This window comes from Rhipicephalus sanguineus, chromosome 1 (genome assembly GCF_013339695.2).
Source record: "Rhipicephalus sanguineus isolate Rsan-2018 chromosome 1, BIME_Rsan_1.4, whole genome shotgun sequence".
NCBI classification, from domain to species: Eukaryota; Metazoa; Arthropoda; class Arachnida; order Ixodida; family Ixodidae; genus Rhipicephalus; species Rhipicephalus sanguineus.
Window position 1 is genome coordinate 61098324 of NC_051176.1, and position 20645 is coordinate 61118968.

At 46.5% G+C, this 20645-nt stretch overlaps 1 protein-coding gene across 1 annotated transcript in view; it reads right to left on the minus strand.

Annotated features, from left to right (window-relative positions):
• Positions 1-20645, minus strand: part of LOC119392086 (valine--tRNA ligase, mitochondrial) — a gene marked incomplete in the record, with an annotated part of 121744 nt that overhangs the window by 25452 nt on the left and 75647 nt on the right. Inside the window, 3 exon segments of the mRNA XM_049416425.1 lie at positions 271-379; positions 8663-8878; positions 10074-10229. Coding sequence (XP_049272382.1) covers positions 271-379; positions 8663-8878; positions 10074-10229 — 481 coding nt within the window.

Consider the following 20645-nt stretch of genomic DNA (forward strand, 5'->3'; position numbering starts at 1 on the left):
GAGTGTGCCCCACTACTAGTAGATGCAAGCTAAGTCACATTAAAATAGTCAATTAGATATTATGATGAGTCCATTGCAAATATGTGCCATGTAATTAAAAGGGTAATTAGATTAATCGGTTGGTTTGGTTCTTCTGGCATTTTATGCTAACCTGGGCAGATAATTATTCTGCATAATTCTAGTAAAATTTGTACTCAAAGTGTTTGAAGCAAAGCAAAACACACCAGTAAAAGAAAGTCATGCTGGTGCCAAAAAACATCCACTACTTACCTCTGGGCTGCTTCAACCCGCACGACAGTCTGGCACTGCGCAGTGACGAAACAATGGCCAGGGTCCGCTGCATGCTACGCTCCAAGTCTTCCGCCCTCCACAGACACCACTGCACAGCAAGAACATTGAAGCTTGAAATTGATCTTAGCAGCAGCTGCCGCTTCAGCTTATGTTCATTCAAAGCATCCGAGAGCCCTTCCAGCTTTGCCGAGTTCCCTGACTTTCTGGTGAAAGCTCACTAACCATTTAAGGCTCAGAGGCACTATAAAATTTATGCCAGCTCTCTGTCCTTCAATGCTATGTACTACAACGAAGAAAGGCAGCAGCCACTGGGCAAACGGCATGGTGCAGGAAAAAAATTGGTCTGGCAAAGCTGGATGATCTCCCTCTCTGGACGAGGTGATGTGTGTTGATGATATATGGTGTTTTATGGCACAAGGGCCAGTGATGGCCAAAGAGCGCCAGGTCATGATGATGATGTTAAGTGGCTGTATAAAGGCCTAAAATTCTGCAGACTAAAGGTGCGTATACATATTAAAATCATGAGAGTGGCGTCAAATGTGTGTGATGAGGATGAATGACTAGTGCTCGTGATAATAAAATATAAGAGTGTGGAGGTAGCCTCACCGATGCTTTTGAGCCCAAGGGCCCTGAGGTAAGTGCTTTCTTTTAATGAACCTACTACAGCAACGGCCTCTCTTTAGAGGTTGTGCAACTGATCACCTGTGTATATGACATGAAAACTGGGAAGTTACTTAAAGGGTCCCTAAACCACCCAGAGTTCGAAATTTAGTTGTGGCGTTTCACTTGTGCACAGCAAACGCTAGCAAAGTTACATGTGTTTGATAATTTAAACGCGGCCCTTGCTCGTTTCGCTCTTTCCTTCACTACACTGCGTTCATCAGCTCGTCTCTCCACCTTTCCGAGGGCTCCTCCTCGCAGATGTGTCGTTGTCGAGTTCCCACGGGTGTTGATGCTTGACCAGGTCCTTCCGACAATGTTGGCTTCCCAAACATTGACGTCCGACCAGGTTAAATGCGTCTTCTCCGCTCCAGCTTCTTGCCGTCTGTCTGGCCAATGTGGCCTGTTCTTTCTTCGTCTTATGCTCACGACACGTGTGCATATGTAGTAAGGTGTCTTCATTGTGTTGCCAAAAGCTGTTACTGCCGTGCGCATGCTGGCACGTTTCTGCTGCCCTTTCGTCGTCGTCATCGTTCCGGCGTCGGGGTACTTCTTGACAGTTAACAATAGGTAAAAACACAGCAATTCTAAAAACCGTTCAGTTGAAACACCTGTTTCACGCGAAATCTAACGCCACCATAGCTGTCAATACATTCTTCGACACAGTTAAAAAGGCCGTTGTGCGGAATGGAGTGATAAAAATCCTTAATATCTGCTGAGAAGGCCTTCAGGCCCCTTTCAACTCATGAACTTCATCCGAACTTTTTACGAGAAAGGGTTCACATATGTCAAGAACATTAAGCTTTGAGAGCAAATACCGGGCAACTTGCTTCTGCCAGGTGCCCCTCTCGGAAATTATAACACGGAAAGGGACATCAACCTTGTGCATCTTAGCGCTGAAGAATACATTTGACTGCTTCTTATCTGACTTCAGCACATCTTTTCCTAGTTTTTGAAGATTCAACTTCTTGCATAGTTGAATTGCTTTTGCTACTACTTTCAAAGGTAATAAGTCCTTACGCTCATTGAATACAGCACATATTGCTTCACCAGCTTTTTCAGAGAAACACTTGTGGGATAAAACAACGAAGCCACCCTCCTTACCTACCGGTATGCCACACATAGAATTGTTCTTCAAATAGGACTCTATGCATTTTACAGGCAATTTTGAGGATTGCTGCTGGCAACGTACCAGAGCATCCTGGCCTTCCAAGTTCATCCTCGTGGCATCTTGCTTGGGGGGCTCTCTTGGATAATTCACGGACAACAGACAGAAGCTTCTTCTTTGGTCCTCTTAGTGGCCTGGGCAAACTTAGGACTGAGGTCAAGCACACCACAAACAGTGCCTCAGCTGAAGTTGCCAAAGGAACTCAACCATCTGGTCAGCTATGGGCAGGTCTTTCCACAGAAGATTCTTTGCAACACATGGCTCATAATGGTCAAATAACTGCACACTCAGGCAGTCTCTCAGCAGACGCGCCTGTCGAAGTCGCTCGGCGCGCAGTTCTTCTGTGGAAACATCTGTGCCTAGATGACCAGAAGACCGAGTTCCTTTGGGAACTTCAGCTGAGGCAACTACGAGTTCAAGTGATGAAGGACCGCCGGACAGTTGTGTGTGACATCCACATCCCCGAAGGTTTTGAACTTCCCGGCAGTGTTTGTGGTGTGCCTAGCCTCGGTCCTAAGTTTGTCCAGGCCACTAAGAGGACCAAACCGGAGCTTCTGTGTGTTGTCTATGAAGTATCCAAGAGCTTTGGTTAGGCTGGTTAGGTTACAATCAAGCTTATTCCGAAGAGATGTACTTTTAAAGTTTAGTGTAGAGCGGCCGTAATTAGTACTTTCCTTAGGCAGGATAAAATGACAGCATGATACGCGCCCAGCAGTGCAAAGTGAGTGGTGAAAACGTTCTTCAAGGTGAGTTTTTCATTAATTAATTGGTGCATGATGGAGGCAATTTTGCATCTTGTCAAATATTAAATATTGAGGATATTGAGCCTCTTAAATAAATCTTCACTCTTAATGTGTGTATTGTGGGGTGCTATAATGCGGAGAGCTCTTTTTTGAAGTGTAAACACCGGTGACTAATGAGTTTTTATGTGCAACCCCAGATCACTATACAGTAGTTCATGTGAGAGTGAACAAACGCGTAGTAAACGTTGATTAGTATGTTTCGAGGGAAGTAGTTACGACACTTTGGCAGCCCATGCAAGCTATATGAAGCCATATTAACTAAAGAGTGCACGTGAAGGTGAAATTTTAAGCGTCTTTCGATTATAACGCAAAGAAATTTTGTCTCACTAGATTGTTTTATAGGACGGTTAATGTAAATGACGCCGAAATGAATAGTACAGTTAAACCTCGTTATAACGAGACGGGCTATAACGAAATAATGGATATAACGAGCAAATCGTAATTCCCCTTGAAAGTCCCCATAGAAACCAATGTATTAAAAACCTCGTTTTAGCGAGGTAAAATTTGCCTGTTATGGGATATAACGAACAAATTTTGTTAGGAAATAAAATTTTGAGCCGATGTCACGACAGTGCACAACGCGAATTTGAGATGGTGCGCAACGCGACAACTATTTAGCAGTTCAAAACTCCCGCCGCGCATCCTCCAGCAAGGCGCGCAAAGCTGACTGCGCGCCAGGGCGCGCCATGCGCACGCCGTTTCTGGAGGAGAGGGCGTTGCACGTGCGCCGCTTGGTATCCGCTTTGCTACCGCCGACAGCCGAGGACTCGGCAACTCCGCGAACCTCTCGCCCCCTTTTCTTCTCTGTCTTCTTTATATTCCCCCTCTCTCCTTCCTCATGGCGCTGAGTCGCGCTCCCTAAAGGGCTGCAGAAAAGAGCGCCCCTTCCTCTTCACAATCTCTCTCTCTCTGCGCCCGCGAGCCCGTTTCCACTTTCCCCTCGGTTGCCTCGGCGCCTCGGTGCGCAAGGCCGCGACGCGCCTGCAACCGCTGCAACCACTGCAAGTGTTGTCACTCGCCGACGTGAGCCGCGTTGTTTTTGCGTGCGTGTTTTTCTTTAGTGCTTCCGCAGTGCCTTTGTCGTGCTTTTAACGTGCTGCGCTCGTGATTCCAGCAACATGAATGCGCCAGGCGGGAAGCGAAAGCGTATAACGCTAGATCAGAAGGCGGCTATGATAAAAGCCGTCGAATCGGGGACCAAGAAAAGCAAAGTGGCGAGAGACTTTGACGTATCGACGAGTACACTGTCCACCATCTTAAGCAAGCAGCAGTCCATCATCGACGCTGTTGCACGTGGCGTGAAAGGAAGCGCTAAAAGGATGAGGGCTCCTGCCTTTGAAGCGGTCGAAAGGGCCGTTTTTAAATGGTTTTTGGACACGCGGGCCGTGAATCTGCCTGTGAGCGGCGCCTTGCTACAAACAAAAGCAAGAGACTTCGCCTGCATCATGGGCTATGACAACTTCGTAGCAAGTTCGGGTTGGCTACAACGCTTCAAGGAGCGCCATGACATTGTCGGGAGAGTGGTCTGCGGCGAATCGCAATCTGTCGACGAAGCAGAGGCTACAAAGTGGGCGAAAGAAAACATTGTGCGGCTGCTAGAAAGATACAGCGCGGAGGACATTTTTAACGCGGACGAAACCGCTCTCTTTTTCAAGATGTTGCCGCACAAGACTTTAGCCCTCAAAGGTGAGCCGTGTCATGGCGGCAAACAAAGTAAGCTGCGGATCACTGCGCTACTTTGTGCAAACATGACTGGTTCTGAGAAGCTGCCAATTTTCGTAATTGGCAAAAGCACATCCCCCCGCTGCTTTAAGGGGAAGAGGCAGCTCCCAGTCAAGTATACGGCCAATCGCAAAGCCTGGATGACCAGGGAGATTTTTGCAAAATGGCTTTGCGAATGGGACGAGAAGCTGGCAAAGGCGAACCGCAAAGTGTGCCTTGTTCTAGATAACTGCACCGCCCACCACACCGCTGCCGCGCTCAAAAACATCGAGCTGCTGTTCCTACCTGCCAACTGCACAGCAAAAATACAGCCGCTTGACCAAGGCGTGATTATGTCGCTGAAGGCAGGTTACCGCAAGCGCCTGATCGACAGGCTCCTGCTCAACATGAGGATGAAGCGGGACACCGATGTTGACTTGTACGCTGCACTCGAAATGCTTCAAGCGGCGTGGATGAATGTGACGGCGACCACGATCGCAAATTGCTTTCGACATGCCTCATTTGCCGCCGCACCAGACGCCAGCGATGAGCCATTATTAGACGAGCCCGCTACGCCAGACGGTTTCGCCACATCAGACGAAGTCGCAGCATCATGGACGGCACTTCGTGATGCCGGTGTCGTGCCTGACAGCGAGTCGTTTTGCGACTATGTGAGTGCGGACTCGGAAGTGGTGGCAACGGAACAGCTCCTGGATGACGACATTGTGCGCGCTGTCAACGATCCGGATGAGACCAGCGACGATGATTCTGCCGACGAACTTGCCGACAGCGTGCCAAAAGCGTCCAACGTGCCGACAGCGTCGGAGGCATTAGACGCGGTGGACGTACTGCGCCGCTACTACGGCGCTCACGAGGGCGGCGAAGATGGCATGAACATTGCAGCCGCAGCTGAGCGAGCCATCGTTCGCATCAGGAAGATGCAGCAACGTCCAATTACGGACTTCTTTGCAGCTACGGCTGTTTGAAATGCGAGCTGTGTATTTTGTTGAAGTGCAATAAAATAGGTGTGTGACTTTTCCTTTTTATTTGCGGAATGCAGTTATTTTGTTGCGTACCAGCGTGCGGCGAGATGCTATTTCGCCCGCTATTTGTTTTCGGTAAGTACAGCGCATAATATTTGCAGTAAATGCCCGCTGCGGCTATAACGAAATATTGGTTATAACGAGCAAATCGCGGCGGCCCTTCAATTTCGTTATAACGAGGTTTAACTGTAGTCGTTTTCTTTTTTTTTTTTTTCAGAGTGAAATAAAATAAAAACTGCCTTCGTTGGGTTTAGGTGAAAAGCATTCAATGTGCATCATTGGTGCAATAGTATATCTAATTCAGAGTTAAGCTTATTGATTAGGTTGGATTTCTCATGATCGGCTATTATAAGGTTAGTATTGCCTGCATAGAGCATAGGGGTAGCACACACAAGCTGTGAAGGCAAATCATGTATATAAAGCAGAAAAATTAAGGGTCCAAGTATGGCCCCTGTGGAATGTCGAGATTAATAAGGGTACTGTTGGACTGAAAATCTTCCAATTGGACAACTTATTGCCAGTCTTCCAAGTAACTGCCAGTTAGTGTCAAGGGTATTCCATTAATTCCCTAGCAAAGTAATTTTTCCTTTAATATAGTATGATTTAGCGAATCAAAAGCTTTTGTGAAATCTATGAACACTCCTTCCACCAGATAGCCACTGCCTATTGACTCTTTGATTGTACCTGTAAATGCTGAGACTGCAGTTTGTGTTGAGAGGGCTTTTCTAAAACCGAATTGGTGCCAAGAAAAAATGTTGTGCTTGCCCAAATGGTCATTAAACCTTTCTTTCATGGTGCTCATCATCCAGTGTGTGTAAACAGAGATAGGCCAACCCCCAAATGCCACAAGGTTGATTAATTTGTCATACAGGGACTTGTCTTTCATGTCAATGAATAGGTTCCCACTGACCATCTTAGTGGCCTTGTAGCCACTTCCGATGGTTTCAGTGAGGCATAAGAGGAATGGCGAGATATTTGTCACTTTCTTGTCTGTATTCTCTGAATGAATGACGTGGTACTTTGGGTAGCTTTTGTTTTTGTTCGGCAGGAAAAAAAGAAGTTTTATCAGTGTGCCATTTTTTAGAAAGAGGATGATCAGGGAGGCATGGAAACGAGTTTTAAACCATCAAAGATTATTTAATTTCGGTAGTGATGCCAACTGCCCACCATTGAGGGAATGCTACAAGAGCTGCAGAAATCACAGACGCGACTATAACCCAATATAGCATACCCAAGGTTGGATACCATACACTGGACTGACCCTTGCCGCTGAGAAAATTGGAAGTAAATGGGAGAGAGATGATAGGAAAGAATAAAAGCGAGAAAGAAAGACAAGGATGTGGGGACTGCGAGACAGGAAAAGACGATGGCCGATTTCCTTGGGTGGGTCAGCCCAGGAGTGCCACCTTCATAAAGCCGGGGCCAAAGGGGTGTGTTGCCTCTACTGGGGGTCCTAAATGGTCCAATCACCCGGCACTGACTCAGCCCTAAGGATACCCGTCTCCCCCGACATGGCTCAGTCACGCATGGCGAGACATGGGAGGGCGGTCGAAACTCTCCCGTTAAGCTCGGGTCCGTGATGATGCCACTCACCAAACGCCTGCTCATGCAGACGCCCCTGCAGGGAGTTGATGTGTGTTCGTCATGGCAACACAGTTCAGTCCTTGCCAACTGCTGGTCACATCATTTGAAGAAACTACAATAACAGCACCTAATGTTAAGATGGTGAAACTTTTATTTTTTTTCTTGAACATGTGGGAATCGAGTGCGCCCTCCCATTCGGCGCCTCGTTCCCCGGCTAGCGCGCGTGCTGGCCCCGCGCGGCTCGAGCTCCGGGAACTGCCGTTAATTGGCGACATGGCTACCATGGCTATGCCGCCAAGCCTTTTTGCTCGGTGCGAGCCATGCGTTGGTTTTCCCCGCACAAGCCACATGTCCGAACATGCCTGAGCATGCTCGCGCCACCACGTGACCAGGCTAGCCTACATCACTGCGCAACGCCTGTTCTCATTGGCCGCCAGTGACTACCCCCTTCCCCCTTGAGCTCGCTTCTGTCTGGCGCTGGCTTGCCCGCGGCAGATGCTCTCAGGCCAGCACGGGAGGTTGACGCGCTGCTGTAGCAGGCGGCTTCTCGTTCGTGTGCTCGACTGCTTCCTTTTGTGTGATAGTCGTAACGCTGCTGGCAAGCGTACTCGATCGGTCTTGCGGAGTTCCCTTTACGGCCTGTAAGCCCGTGACTGTCATACTGTGCTGCATCTTGGGTTAATAAACCCGTGTTGTTTGTTGACATCCTGCCTCAAGTGCCTTTTCTGCGCCATGCTGGAGAGTCGACGAACCCGGCCGTAGCGTCTTTGTTCGCTGCGGCAGTGGAGAACGTCGCGTCCCTTCCCGGTCGCCTCGTAGGCTAAGCTTTGTGCTAAACCTATCTCCACAAACATTAGGAATGTCATGTGGACATGCCTGACTTCTCTTTCATGAAACTGGCGAATACTAACTTACAGGAATTAAAGTCGTTGGGGCATAAGACCTTTTTTCAGGTGGTCACAGCATAAAGCTCCCAACAAAAATTACCACCTCTGCTAAACGAGATGGGGAGGTTAATACAACGATATGTCTACTCTTCCTGCTTCTGGTTTTAAATACTGAACACATCTTTATTATGCTTTTATCTTTAGCACTAATTGTATCTTAAACACAGTGAGGTAATTAGCCTCTGCCCACATACACAATCCCTGTGAACTGCCACACTTATAATGCAATGTTTTCTTCAAAATGATCAATCATAAAGCCATTTAAAACTGAGACAGCAAAGTTCAAACAAGTGCAGGAGGTGCCCAGCATTCCTACACTGACTGAACCTCCAATACTTGCAACTTCTGTAGACTAGTGCCAAAGGTCCCCGATATGAAAATGAATTTATGTCTAGTAACTTTTGCAGGAAGCTCCATATGGTCTACAGAAACGCATGGATAAGCTCTCGAGCTCAGTGTACTTACCTGTTCACTAGTGGGATAAGGAGCTGTGCAAATACTGCTGGGAATGCTTTCTCCTTTGTCAAACAGTGCCGACAGACGCTGGTGGACCTCTTCGCAGAGGAAGGGTGCTGCAGGTGCCATGAGGCGTAGCGTGGTGCCCATAGCCACCCAGAGGACGCTGCATGTTCGCTCCAATTCTGAGGTGCGACTCTCCCAAACTGCTGCTTTCATACTCTCCTGCAAGGGGCAGTGGTGACAAGGCACAACTGACTTGGCACCGCAGTTTAAAATTGTTCCTTGGCAAAAAGACAGACAGATTGTGGGACTTAATGTCTCAAAATTCCACAATGAGTTAAGATGACATTGTAGTGAAGGGCTCAGGAATATGATGATGACCACATGAGGTTCCTGTGCATCCAAAGCACATTACATGACCATTTTTACATTCTGCTCCCATTAGATTGCAGCACTGCTGGGAATCTAACCAATGCATTTGTGTTAGGCAGAGCCACCCTACAGCCACTGAGCCAACAACAGCAGGTGACTGATACTATACCATATTTACTTGTGTAAAGCCCATCCATATGTGAGGCACATACCCCGTTTGGAGCCGGAAAAAGGGGGAAAAAAACCTTCACAAAGTGTTACGTGCACACCCGCAGGCTGGTTAATTTACGAAAACTGCTATTAAATGGCACTAGCTGCTGTCCTGGTAGCAATGGAATCATAGTTCTCATCATAACTGTACCTTGCCAGATCACGCGTCATAGACACTGCACTTAAACATCATTGTCCACTGGCTCACATTTTAGCAGTGCTGTGCTTTTGGACAGGCCATTGGTGCCAAAAGTATGCTCACGGATGACTGACATGCAGTATTGCTTGAGACAGTCATAAAAAGCTTTAAAGTGATGGCAATCTCAAACAGTATGCACAGCACAGTGACTAACCAGCTTTGGAAGAGCACTGATGACATAGGCTTATCAAATGACAAGGGCCGGGAAAGTCATGAGGATGATTGATTTAGAATGATTGATATAGAGTGCTGACAGTCAAGTGCCAGTGGTTGTGCTATTCTACATAGAATCCAATTCAAGGTTTCAGTGAATAGCCAAAAGCCTGCATTCTGTGAGGCACAAAGCATGTAAAAGATCTGGAAAAAGAAGTGCCACCTTATTCACCAGAGAATGCTAGTCTTATGCACATTACGCGAGTGAGTACAGTATGCCAGCAGAAACGTTAGATAACGCACATCTCCTTTGAGATGAAATCAATTTCATTTGAGAGAGCAGGTGCTCCTGCTACAAACAGCTTCAGTCTCACAATGTCATGCCTGAACTGTCTATGCTTCCCATGTCCACAGCAGGGCACAAGCACTGCTTTAGAAGAAGAAAGAGATGCCTTTGCAAGGCTATGGCTAGGAGGACCTCACCAGATAAACATCGCAGAGCTGCAGAACAACGAAGGTTTGGATGGCAGCAGCAAAGTGGTGCAGTCTTCCGCTTGACAGAGAATCGTTACAGGTGCTGACAAAATGTGCAAGGCAGCTCAGGAGCCAACGATCCACCACACTCAGCTGCGACTGAATCTGAAACAGCAGAGCTTGCAGTTAAAACCACAACCCCGCGTGCATGCTTAACCCATCCCCCAAAATTTTATTCACGTTTAGAAGTTGTGCCGATCAATTTGTGGCCACAAATGCAACACTCATAGGACAGAGGCAATGTGGTAAAGAATGCCACAGCTGTACTGTTCAAATTTTCCAATATTCTGACTGTCTTTCTATGCAACCGTGCTCTCCCAGTGAAAATGTTGCCCTCTTCAAAGGATAAATTTATATAACCGCAATACTGTAAAGTGGCTGCAAATGTTACGTAACAGCCTGCGTTTGACAAATAAAAACAAAAACAAAAATGCTGACCAACTGCCACCATAAGGTGGGGGTTCCACTGCCACCATCTCGCGAGTAGTTCATTTTTGGACACCAGGAAATGCCACTCTGTCAAGACAACAAAAACAACGTTTGGGAGGTGAAACTCCCAAACTTGTGCCGGCGCATGACACTGGATGAGGAAGGGACGTGAAGCTTGCTGTCGCGGTTTGGGGGAGATGGGGCACTAGGAAGTGGCTTTTTTTTTTCTCCCCTTAAACAACATCTCTGTCTCCTTCTCTGAAGACCCTCGTGCACTTATCCCTGCCCCCTGTGGCGTGGTGCTTTTGAAGCAGCACGAGAGGAACAACTGCACTGAAAATCGCACACGTAGGCTGTCGGCCAACCACGCTGGTCCGTCCCGCGCGTGGCAACTTCCTTGAGCGGTCCTGCCTCACTGGCCAGCTGCTCTCCATGACATACAGTGCCAGATAGTGGGGCTGGGTGACAATCTCTATCGCGGAGGTCACACCACAAGTGAACCATGAGACATTACGTCCTTCTGTGTACACCTGTAAATAATCCCCCTCTGTCGCTGTCGTTTACTCCTACCTCATTCACTGATGGCCACCATTCAGTTGTCAGCTGCTTGAGCTAGATAGCGGTCATCATAAAATAAACTCTTTTTCCTTTTCTCCATGTCTATATACTTTCTCAAGTACACAACCACTTACTCCTGCTGCTCTCTATTCCATTACAGATCCTGCCACGAGCGATTCATGCACCAAAGATTTCATTTTTTTTAGAAAGAACTGAGAGCAAAATTCTGCTGCTCAAACGCTAGCTTCCTTGTGGATACTACCTAATAGCTGAAGCTTGGTCAGCAGGGACAAATAATTATGGTGAAAGGAGAGCTCCTATTCACACTTTTTTGAATCATGAATTATGAATCGGGAAAGTTCTGTTCTCGTGGTGCTGTCGCCTCCAAGCAGCCGGGTATGAAGCAACAAATGTTTGAAAGGATATCAGAGGCAGGCTGCGTGTGTGTTACAAGCTCAACAGGCCACTTATTACGCTGCGCGGCCATAACTGTCTCGTTCACTGCGACATGAAATCTTGTCATCCATGCCCACTGTAGACACAAGCTTGCATGTTCGATTTCGTCTGCTGCCTACGAGTTGCTCATTACCCAGCCCACGAAGAAAATTGTAAGGTTGAAACGCGCATACTTGTAAAGACCTCTTTGCAAAGTATGTCCATTTTCCACTTTGGATTTCATCTCTTTCCTCTTTCTTTTTAACTTGCTTGTTTTTTAGTCATTTGTAACGCTTCTAATGGTGGAACTCTATTTGATTCGTAGCAATCCAGCTACACAATCAGCTGGCTGATTGGAATGAACACACGTCAAAAAAGTGACATGCCTTCTTTTCAATTACTTGTGACGCACCTCGCGCATGCCTAACCCTTTTCCAACAGCTCAATTTCATTCTCTAAAAGTGCTACGGAAGACTGGCTGACACAGGCATTTCCATGTTTCTTGATATGGTACACCTCTACCACCTCACGCGCTCTCCGATTTTTATGGTGAAAGATCACTGTAGCTTCACCAAAAGCCGGTGCGCACCGCAGCTCCTGCAAATTACTCCCAAGTGTTTCCGGAAAAGGCTGTGCCTTTCAGTGAGCTGTGATGCTGATGCAGTTGTATATTTAGGCATCTCCCGGTCTGGCCTTATATATACCCTCCTGCAAAAGATGGGCAAGCGGAATACCACTCCACATTCACAAGGCACAAATTTCATTTTGTGTTCAACATTACAAGCAACCCGCTTCGAAGCGCTGCGATGACCATTTTTTGCAACTGCCACGCAAAGCCTTCCTCGTTTACGCCGTGATGAGAACACCCCGTCAACTTTGTAATTTCTAGCCACTTTCTTCAAGTTGTGAGACAATGCATTAACGCAAGGAATGGCTGCCACTTGCTTGTTGTTGGCCATTTCACTACTTTTCCTGCACTGCTCTGGCCTCAGCTTCAGACTTTTCAACACTTTTTCACATGCCATAATTACATAACAACAACAAACTTAACATAACAAGCTTAACAATATCTTAAGTCAGTTAACTAAAAGGAATCCTAATGCGCGTACTATACTTTTAGGTGATTTCAATTACCCAAACATCAACTGGTCTTCAGCGCTACCCTACTCAAACCAAACTGGTTTCAAGAATTTCTTTGACGTTTGCCTTAACTTTAATCTGACTCAACTGGTCACAAAACCAACACGTGTAACCGAAGATACCGAGAACATTTTGGATCTTATATTAACCACTCATCCTGATAGCCTTACTAGCATTATCTACGTTTGTGAAATTAGTCATGATAAAGTAATCCATGCCATGTTTTCCTTAACTCCCATTTTACACCGTCCATATAAAAAGGTAATCTGTCTGTATGACAAAGGCAATTATGCCGCAATAACCTGGGAACTGCACGACTTTTATGAAACATTTGAATCGAGCTTTCATTTGAAGTCTGTAGAAAATAACTGGTCCCTTTCCAAAAAATAAGCTCAACACCCTAGCAGATAAGTATATCCTAGGAATGTGTGACTGGTAAATTTTAGGTTCGAAGCGAATAGTGATTTGAACGAATAATTTCAAATCGAATAGTTCAAACAGTATATATCACATGTTATAAAGAAAAATGAGTCTATCTGTCATGACCCAATAACCTGCAAATATTTTTAAAGATTGGAAGAAGGCATGTGCGAAGGTCACTTCTTTGGTTCGCAGTGAAGTGGAAGTAATTTGAATAGCAGCAGGATTTGAATGTCAGTAGGGATGCAAGTGATAACTGGTAAAATACGTAACATTTTAAAATTGACTGTACTTAGTGCATATAAGCCCATATAGCAAGCTTTTAAACTTAAAAAATAATTAATCGATGCGAGGATATGTTCATTTAACCTTGACGTGGGACTTCGCGGCAGTGCGAATTTTCTCTAGACAAGTGTTTTCACGGAATTGCACTCCTACACTGCAGTGAAACCACCCTTACAGGGGGTTAAATGCGGTCTAATCTATGCCTATTCGTTCATCTCGAGTACTTCGAAATTTTGAATAATTTAAATTCATGTCGAAGCGAATTCAAATACTGTAACAGTCATTTCAATATTCAAAGCGCTCAAATATTCGCACATGCCTAGTATATCCTAACAAGTACCGTTACAGCTAACAGAAACCAGCCATGGTATAATAAATCAAAACTCTCAAGAACAAAAAGAACGTTTGTTTCGATCCACAGAAATGAAACCCGAACCGGGTGCATGGGAAAGATATTATGATGCTGAACACGCGTACTTGAACGCCCTCCGCAAAGCTAAACACTCCCTCTGTCATAATGACCTTCATCGCATGATGTCAGATAATCCTGTTATGATCGGCCTGCCTGGCTTGGCGCCGCTTTGACGCATGAGACGTTGCGGCTAAGACTACCCTGATTTCTTCCGGGTGTTATGATCGGCCTGCCTGGCTTGGCGTCGCTTTGACGCATGAGACGTTGCGGCTAAGTCTACCCTGATTTCTTCCGGGTCAGCGGTTCCAGAGATGCCCCAAGAGCGGCGACAACACGAAAGTCGTTCGTCTAATTATCTCAGGTTGTCTGCGCCCCTCATAAAACCCTTTGGGCACGCCTGACCGACTGACAGTTTAGGAAGAGTTGTTGGCCGTCGAGGCGGCTTGCTTTGTAGTCAAGGTGCCCCGGACAAAGGGCCCAGCGTCTGGGAACCGTTTGCGGATGCATTTCCCACGTTCTCCGTGGCGCCTTGGTGCCGCTGTTTCCACAATTCGTGGTCTGCCTGGCGCCGCATACCCATCATTGCAACAGACTACGAAATTGACTTCCACATAAGACTCAACGTCTTCGTGCTGTGCCGTGTAGTGCACGATGGGCAGTGTTTTTCCCTCGCCATGGGACGAACTGGACGTGCCTCTTTCTCCTTTCGTGGGTTGGGAAGGAGGCGGCGTTTCACCTTCCCCTTTTGGGGGCGGAGGTGAAGATGGAAATTTTCATTGGACTGTCCTGGCCTCCATTGTTTTTTCTTACAGGGAACCCTGGGAAGGCCAGGAAATAAAATGCGAGCGCCGATGCGCTCCCGACAAGCTCTCACAAGTTCTCTCAAGCTCTCACAAGTTCTCTCAAGCTCTCACAGCCTCCAAGAGGCTCCCAGAAGCTCGAGAGCTTCCATGATGCTAACCCCATCATGTAGCAACACGCTACCTGTAAATAAACGTTACTGTTAACAGCTCCGGGCTCCTCTCCTCGACATCTCCCCGGGACTCTGGCTGGCTCCGGTTCTCTGGGCAGAACCCCCGATTACATCAACTGGTGGCAGCGGTGGGATGCTGCTGACAACTGGAACACATCAACTGGTTAGCAGCAAAGGGATGACCCATGCTTGACTCAGGCCTCAACGATATGGTGAGTGCTTGACTTTCCTTGAGTTTCGCCAGGTTTTAGCTTTTGAAGTTTTCTAAATCTGTGTGTAATCTTCTGTGCGTATAGGCTTCGTTGTACCGCTACCATACGTCACAGCTATTCACCATTTTAGTTTTCATGTTCTAAAGCTGGCAGTGTTTTACCGTGCGTCTAGGCTTCGCTTGTTCGCTACCTAACGTCACGGCGGGTAGAAAGTCCTCACTCGTGAAGACGATGGAGTTGGTAAAGAAGCTAGAGAGACCAGACCTCTTACTATTGTGTGAAGAGCCGGGAATTAAGGTTGGGAGAGAAGAGAGAGAGCGTCACAGCTGATTAAGGCTATTCAGGAATGCGGGGCGGAGGATGATGAAATTGAGGAGTGCTGGGAGGAAGTTGAGAAGAACAAAAGATGGGCTGAAGAAGACAGGATAAATGAGAAAAGGTGATTAGCTTTAGCACTTTATCAGGCATCAAGTAACCCGAATAATGAGATAGCACCCTCAGATAAGAAAAAGAAAGGCAGTCCTGCTAAGTCCACGTCTACAGTGAGCCACTCAGAAGATCGAAAGAAAGAAAAGGCGTTTAAGGCTAGGAAGCCGGTTGTATGCCACCGTTGCAAAGAGCTAGGTCACATCGAAATCGGCTGCCGCAAGCCTAGGAATGTTCTCTGTTTTGGGGACAGCAGCGACAATAATCTGGAACAATTGAAACCCCCCATTCAGGAATTAGTTGAGGAAAACGTACCGCGGGACTCTGCCGCAACGTTTGATAGTGTACATCCGTACTCTTTGACAAATGAGGTGACCACAGGGAAACGCCCGTGTGCATGGCAAGTAGTTGAAAATGAAAGTGTGTGTTTGCCATTAGCCCGCGTTGAGAGTGAGGGACCGTTCAGAGTGCTCGCCACGGAAACTTTGGTGTCCCAAAACCTGCCTGAGCATTATCCCTCTCAGAATGACGTGGATATGCTTTCGAAAGGCCTTTGTTTTGGTGACGAATCGGCGGCAGCTATGACGGCTCCGATGGCCTGTGAGTCTGCTCATGAGGTTCCGAAAGCAGAAAGCGCTAATGAAGCAGACTGTAAAAGTTCAGATGATGAGGCGCTTAGCTTACCACGAGAGGGAGAGGCGCTCAACATAGCGCGAAGTGATGAAGCGCTTAGATTAGCGCGAGGTGATGACTCTCATCAAGGAGAGACATCTGATGGCGAGCCGGCTGGTTTAGCAAGTGTCGATTGTAGCGTTGTTTCTGAAGTGCAGACAGCTAGAAATAACGCCGAGGATAAGCCAGTTGAGCCGCCTGGAGTTTTGAGCAATGTACTTCCGAGTATTACTGCCGAGTCGGGGAGCGTTCCGTGCCGCCCCGAAAGAAAAAGGCGCCAGCGAAAACTTCGGGGAAAGGGGAAAGGTCCAAGTTGCCTCGAGCGGAGGCTGGAAACCCCGAAAAAGTTCTCTAAAAGTCAAAAGTTGCGGGTCTCGCACAAATCGAGATTAGGCATAAAGCGTGTCGCGAGGGCCAAGAAAAAGAGACGCCGAAGTGGTCGCCTGGTTTCATCATCTTTTTGGAAGGCTAAACGGTGGAGCAAAGCGAGGTGGTGCGTACGCGACTGTAACGACAAAGGTCCTCCCCCACGTTTGCGAGAGGGTGACCGCTGCTATGGGAGGCCCACAATGAGGAAGCTTAAGCGTCCGGGTGCCTCTTTGTCGAAGTTCGGGGCCCGCGGAACAAAGGTCACCGCCACTGTGTGCTTCGGACAGGATGGCTTTTTGTCCCTCCGTCGCGATCTGGCCCATCGACAACTGTGGTATGCGCGTCCCCCCAGAGCACGTCTGAAAGGATGCCGCATTAAATTACGCAGTGTCACGAAGGATACTAAGAATTTGTCTTGTATCCAGTTTTATTATTGTTTTGTTTAGCTGTCTAACGTTTGCATGTCTGCCGATGAGCAAGGACTGTGTCGATTTTTGAAAGGTTTATTTTCCTCCTCATCTTAACTGCAGACATTGAGACATTTGCTAAACTGCTTGTTTGCTTACATTTTGCAAAAGCTAGCACCCGAGTAGAGGGTTTTGCGCTGATTTTAACAGAGAAGTAGGCTGAAGGTAAAAGCCTCTGTTTAAACCTTCTGTTTTTGCAGTGTAGTGTAGGTTTTTGCTTTTGTTGATTTTATTTTATCCGCATAATGTTCGGACAGTGTAAGGCTACCAAGAATTTCTCTTGTATCCAGTTTTGAATTGTTTTGCTTTTAATGTTCGTGTGTCTGCAGATGAGCAAGGAATATGTCGATTTTTGTAACTTTTATTTTCTTCCTCATGATAACTGCAGACATTAAGATACTTGTTGAACTGAGTGTTTGCTTACATTTAGCGAAACCTAACACCCGAGTAGAGGGTTTTGCGCAAGTTGATTTTTAACAGAGAAGTAGGCTGAGGGTAAAAGCCTCTGTATAAACCTTGTGTAAATTGCAGCACACTTGTTAGTATGTGCATCAGTGTAGTGTAGGTTTTTTGTTTCTCTGTTTGTTTTATTTTCATACGCGCAAGTTTGATTTTGAGTTTTACTTATACTGTGAGAGGCGTAATTCATTAACTACCTTCTTTCGTTTTGTTTCGCCCGTAGCACCTGCGTGCCTTGAACGCTGTGAATCTCTCTGGGAAATGATACAAAACGTTAGGCTGTTGATTTGCTTCACACGTAGTAGGTCTGAGTTTGTTATGGCTTCGTTATCTGATTCTTGATTTTCACGAGTGAGCGCACCAATTGTAAATTTCTAGGGAGTTTTACCAAAACTGTAACCTGGCATTTCTCGAGGTCAGTTGAGTGCTCTATGTTTGTTGTGCCTCGGGTCTTGCGTGGTTCGTTTCTGGCGTTTGCTGGCCATGGCTCAGGTCCAGAGATTGGTGCAGCCTGCGTAAACGTCTAGAAGGGAGCAGATCTACGGTCTCTGCGGAGTGCTTTGGTGCTGCAACCCCTTCGAGACCTCCTGTGACGGTGGACGGGCTGTTATGATCGGCCTGCCTGGCTTGGCGTCGCTTTGACGCATGAGACGTTGCGGCTAAGACTACCCTGATTTCTTCCGGGTCAGCGGTTCCAGAGATGCACCAAGAGCGGCGACAACACGAAAGTCGTTCGTCTATTTATCTCAGGTTGTCTGCGCCCCTCGTAAAACCCTTTGGGCACGCCTGACCGACTGACAGATTAGGAAGAGTTGTTGGCCGTGGAGGCTTTGTCGTCAAGGTGCCCCGGACAAAGGGCCCAGCGTCTGGGAACCGTCTGCGGATGCATTTCCCACGTTCTCCGTGGCGCCTTGGTGCCGCTGTTTCCACAATTCGTGGTCTGCCTGGCGCCGCATACCCATCACTGCAACAGACTACGAAATTGACTTCCACGTAAGGCTCAACGTCTTCGTGCTGTGCCGTGTAGTGCGCGGTGGGCAGTGTTTTTCCCTCGCCATGGGACGAACTGGACGTGCCTCTTTCTCCTTTTGTGGGTTGGGAAGGAGGCGGTGTTTCACCTTCCCCTTTTGGGGGCGGAGGTGAAGATGGAAATTTTCATTGGACTGTCCTGGCCTCCATTGTTTTTTTCTACAGGGAACCCTGGGAAGGCCAGGACATAAAATGCGAGCGCCGATGCGCTCCCGACAAGCTCTCACAAGTTCTCTCAAGCTCTCACAGCCTCCGAGAGGCTCCCAGAAGCTCGAGAGCTTCCATGATGCTAACCCCATCATGTAGCAACACGCTACCTGTAAATAAACGTTACTGTTAACAGCTCCGGGCTCCTCTGCTCGACATCTCCCCGGGACTCTGGCTGGCTCCGGTTCTCTGGGCAGAACCCTGATTACATCAATCCCAAAAAATTTTGGGAAATCATAAATCATCAGTCACACTGAACAATCACTATCCCTAATGAAAAAGGTGATCCCTTATCACACTTTGATTGCACTAACATCGTTAACTCAACTTTTTCATATATTTTCACCCTAAAACTCAACACGCTTCTTCCACATTTTCCTACCTTAGCCATGCCCGAGATGCCAGAAATGTCTGACATCTTTTCTATAGCCGATATCTATTGTTTAATTGATAAGCTGAAATTGTCATCATCCGTTAGCTCTGACAAAATTACTTCAAAACTACTGAAAAGCACCAAAATTATTTCTGCTCATTTTTTAACTTTGCTGTTTTCCCAGTCATTAACCACATGTAACCTATTGACAGAATGGAAGGTGCAAAAGGTTGTTCCAGTCTACAAATCAGGTAATAGGAATTAACCACTAAACTATCGCCCAATTTCCACAACAAGCATCCCTTCCAAACTCATGGAACATGTCATATTCTCCCACATAATGGATTTTCTTGATTCTAACAACTTTTTTCATTCTTCACAGCATGGTTTCTGAAAAGGACTGTCATGTGAAACCCAATTAGCCATCTTCGTTCATGACTTACATTTAAATCTCAATACTAATACACAGACTGACGCAATTTTTCTCAACTTCGCTAAAGCAATTGACAATGCAGCTTATCAACAACTTCTCCTAAAACTTTCACTCTTTAACCTTCATCCCAACATTCTAAGGTGGATTAAACAATTGCTGACTAACCGCTCTCAGTTTGTGCAAATAAACAACAATGCTTCTCATCAACTTCTAGCAACATCAGGCATTCTACACGGTTCTGTGTTAGGTCCCCTCCTTTTCTTAATGTATATTAATGATCTGCCTCTTATGTGTCTCTAGTTATATCCGCAATTTGCTGACGACTATGTTGTCTATCGCACTATATCTAATGCTAATGACCAATTTTTGCTTCAAACTGACCTAAACAATATTCAAAACTGGTATGATGACTGGCTAATGCTACTAAACCCTTCTAAGTGCAAGGTTATCTCAATAACCTGCTGTCATAAATAATGAACCTATCGAATCCGTTAAATTTTTCAAATACCTAGACATCACTATATTTGATTGGTGTTTATATTATGATGTTATAGGATCTGCTAACAAAAAGCTAGGATTCTTTACACGTCACTTACTAAAAGCTCTTCACCACGTAAAACTTTTAGCATATAAATCTTTTATCAGACCTAAACTCGAATGCGCTTCTTCCATCTGGTGCCCGCATGAAATTTACCTCGTCAATGCCCTTGAATCCATTCAAAATTGTGCTACTAGGTTGATTCACTCAGCATATTCATACCTCAGCATATCGTCATTAAAAACAGCCTCCAATTTACCACCTCTTCTGTATAGACGTTGCATTTCCAGCTTATCATTTCACAGATTTTTTTGCAGTCCCCTCACCCTTGCACCACACATCTCACCACCAGCCCGGGTATCACATCGCGCAGGTAATTCTTTAAATGTTGCTCGCCACAAAGTGTGCACTCTCACATTGTCGTCTTTTTTTCCCCTCATGTAGCGGTAGACTGGAATGGCCTTCCCTTTGACATCACTGCCATCACCTGCTCATCTGCCTTCACAGATGTAGTGTCTGTGCTTATTTCACCCTAACAAAGTTTTGTTAGGGTGAAATCCCGCCCCTTATGTAACACTGTATTAGGCGATTTAAGACGTTTCTTCTGTTGGATGATTGCACATTGGTTGTATTTTTGATTCAACGTATAGGTTCTAGCCTTAAAAACGCTCTTCTGCGATTGAC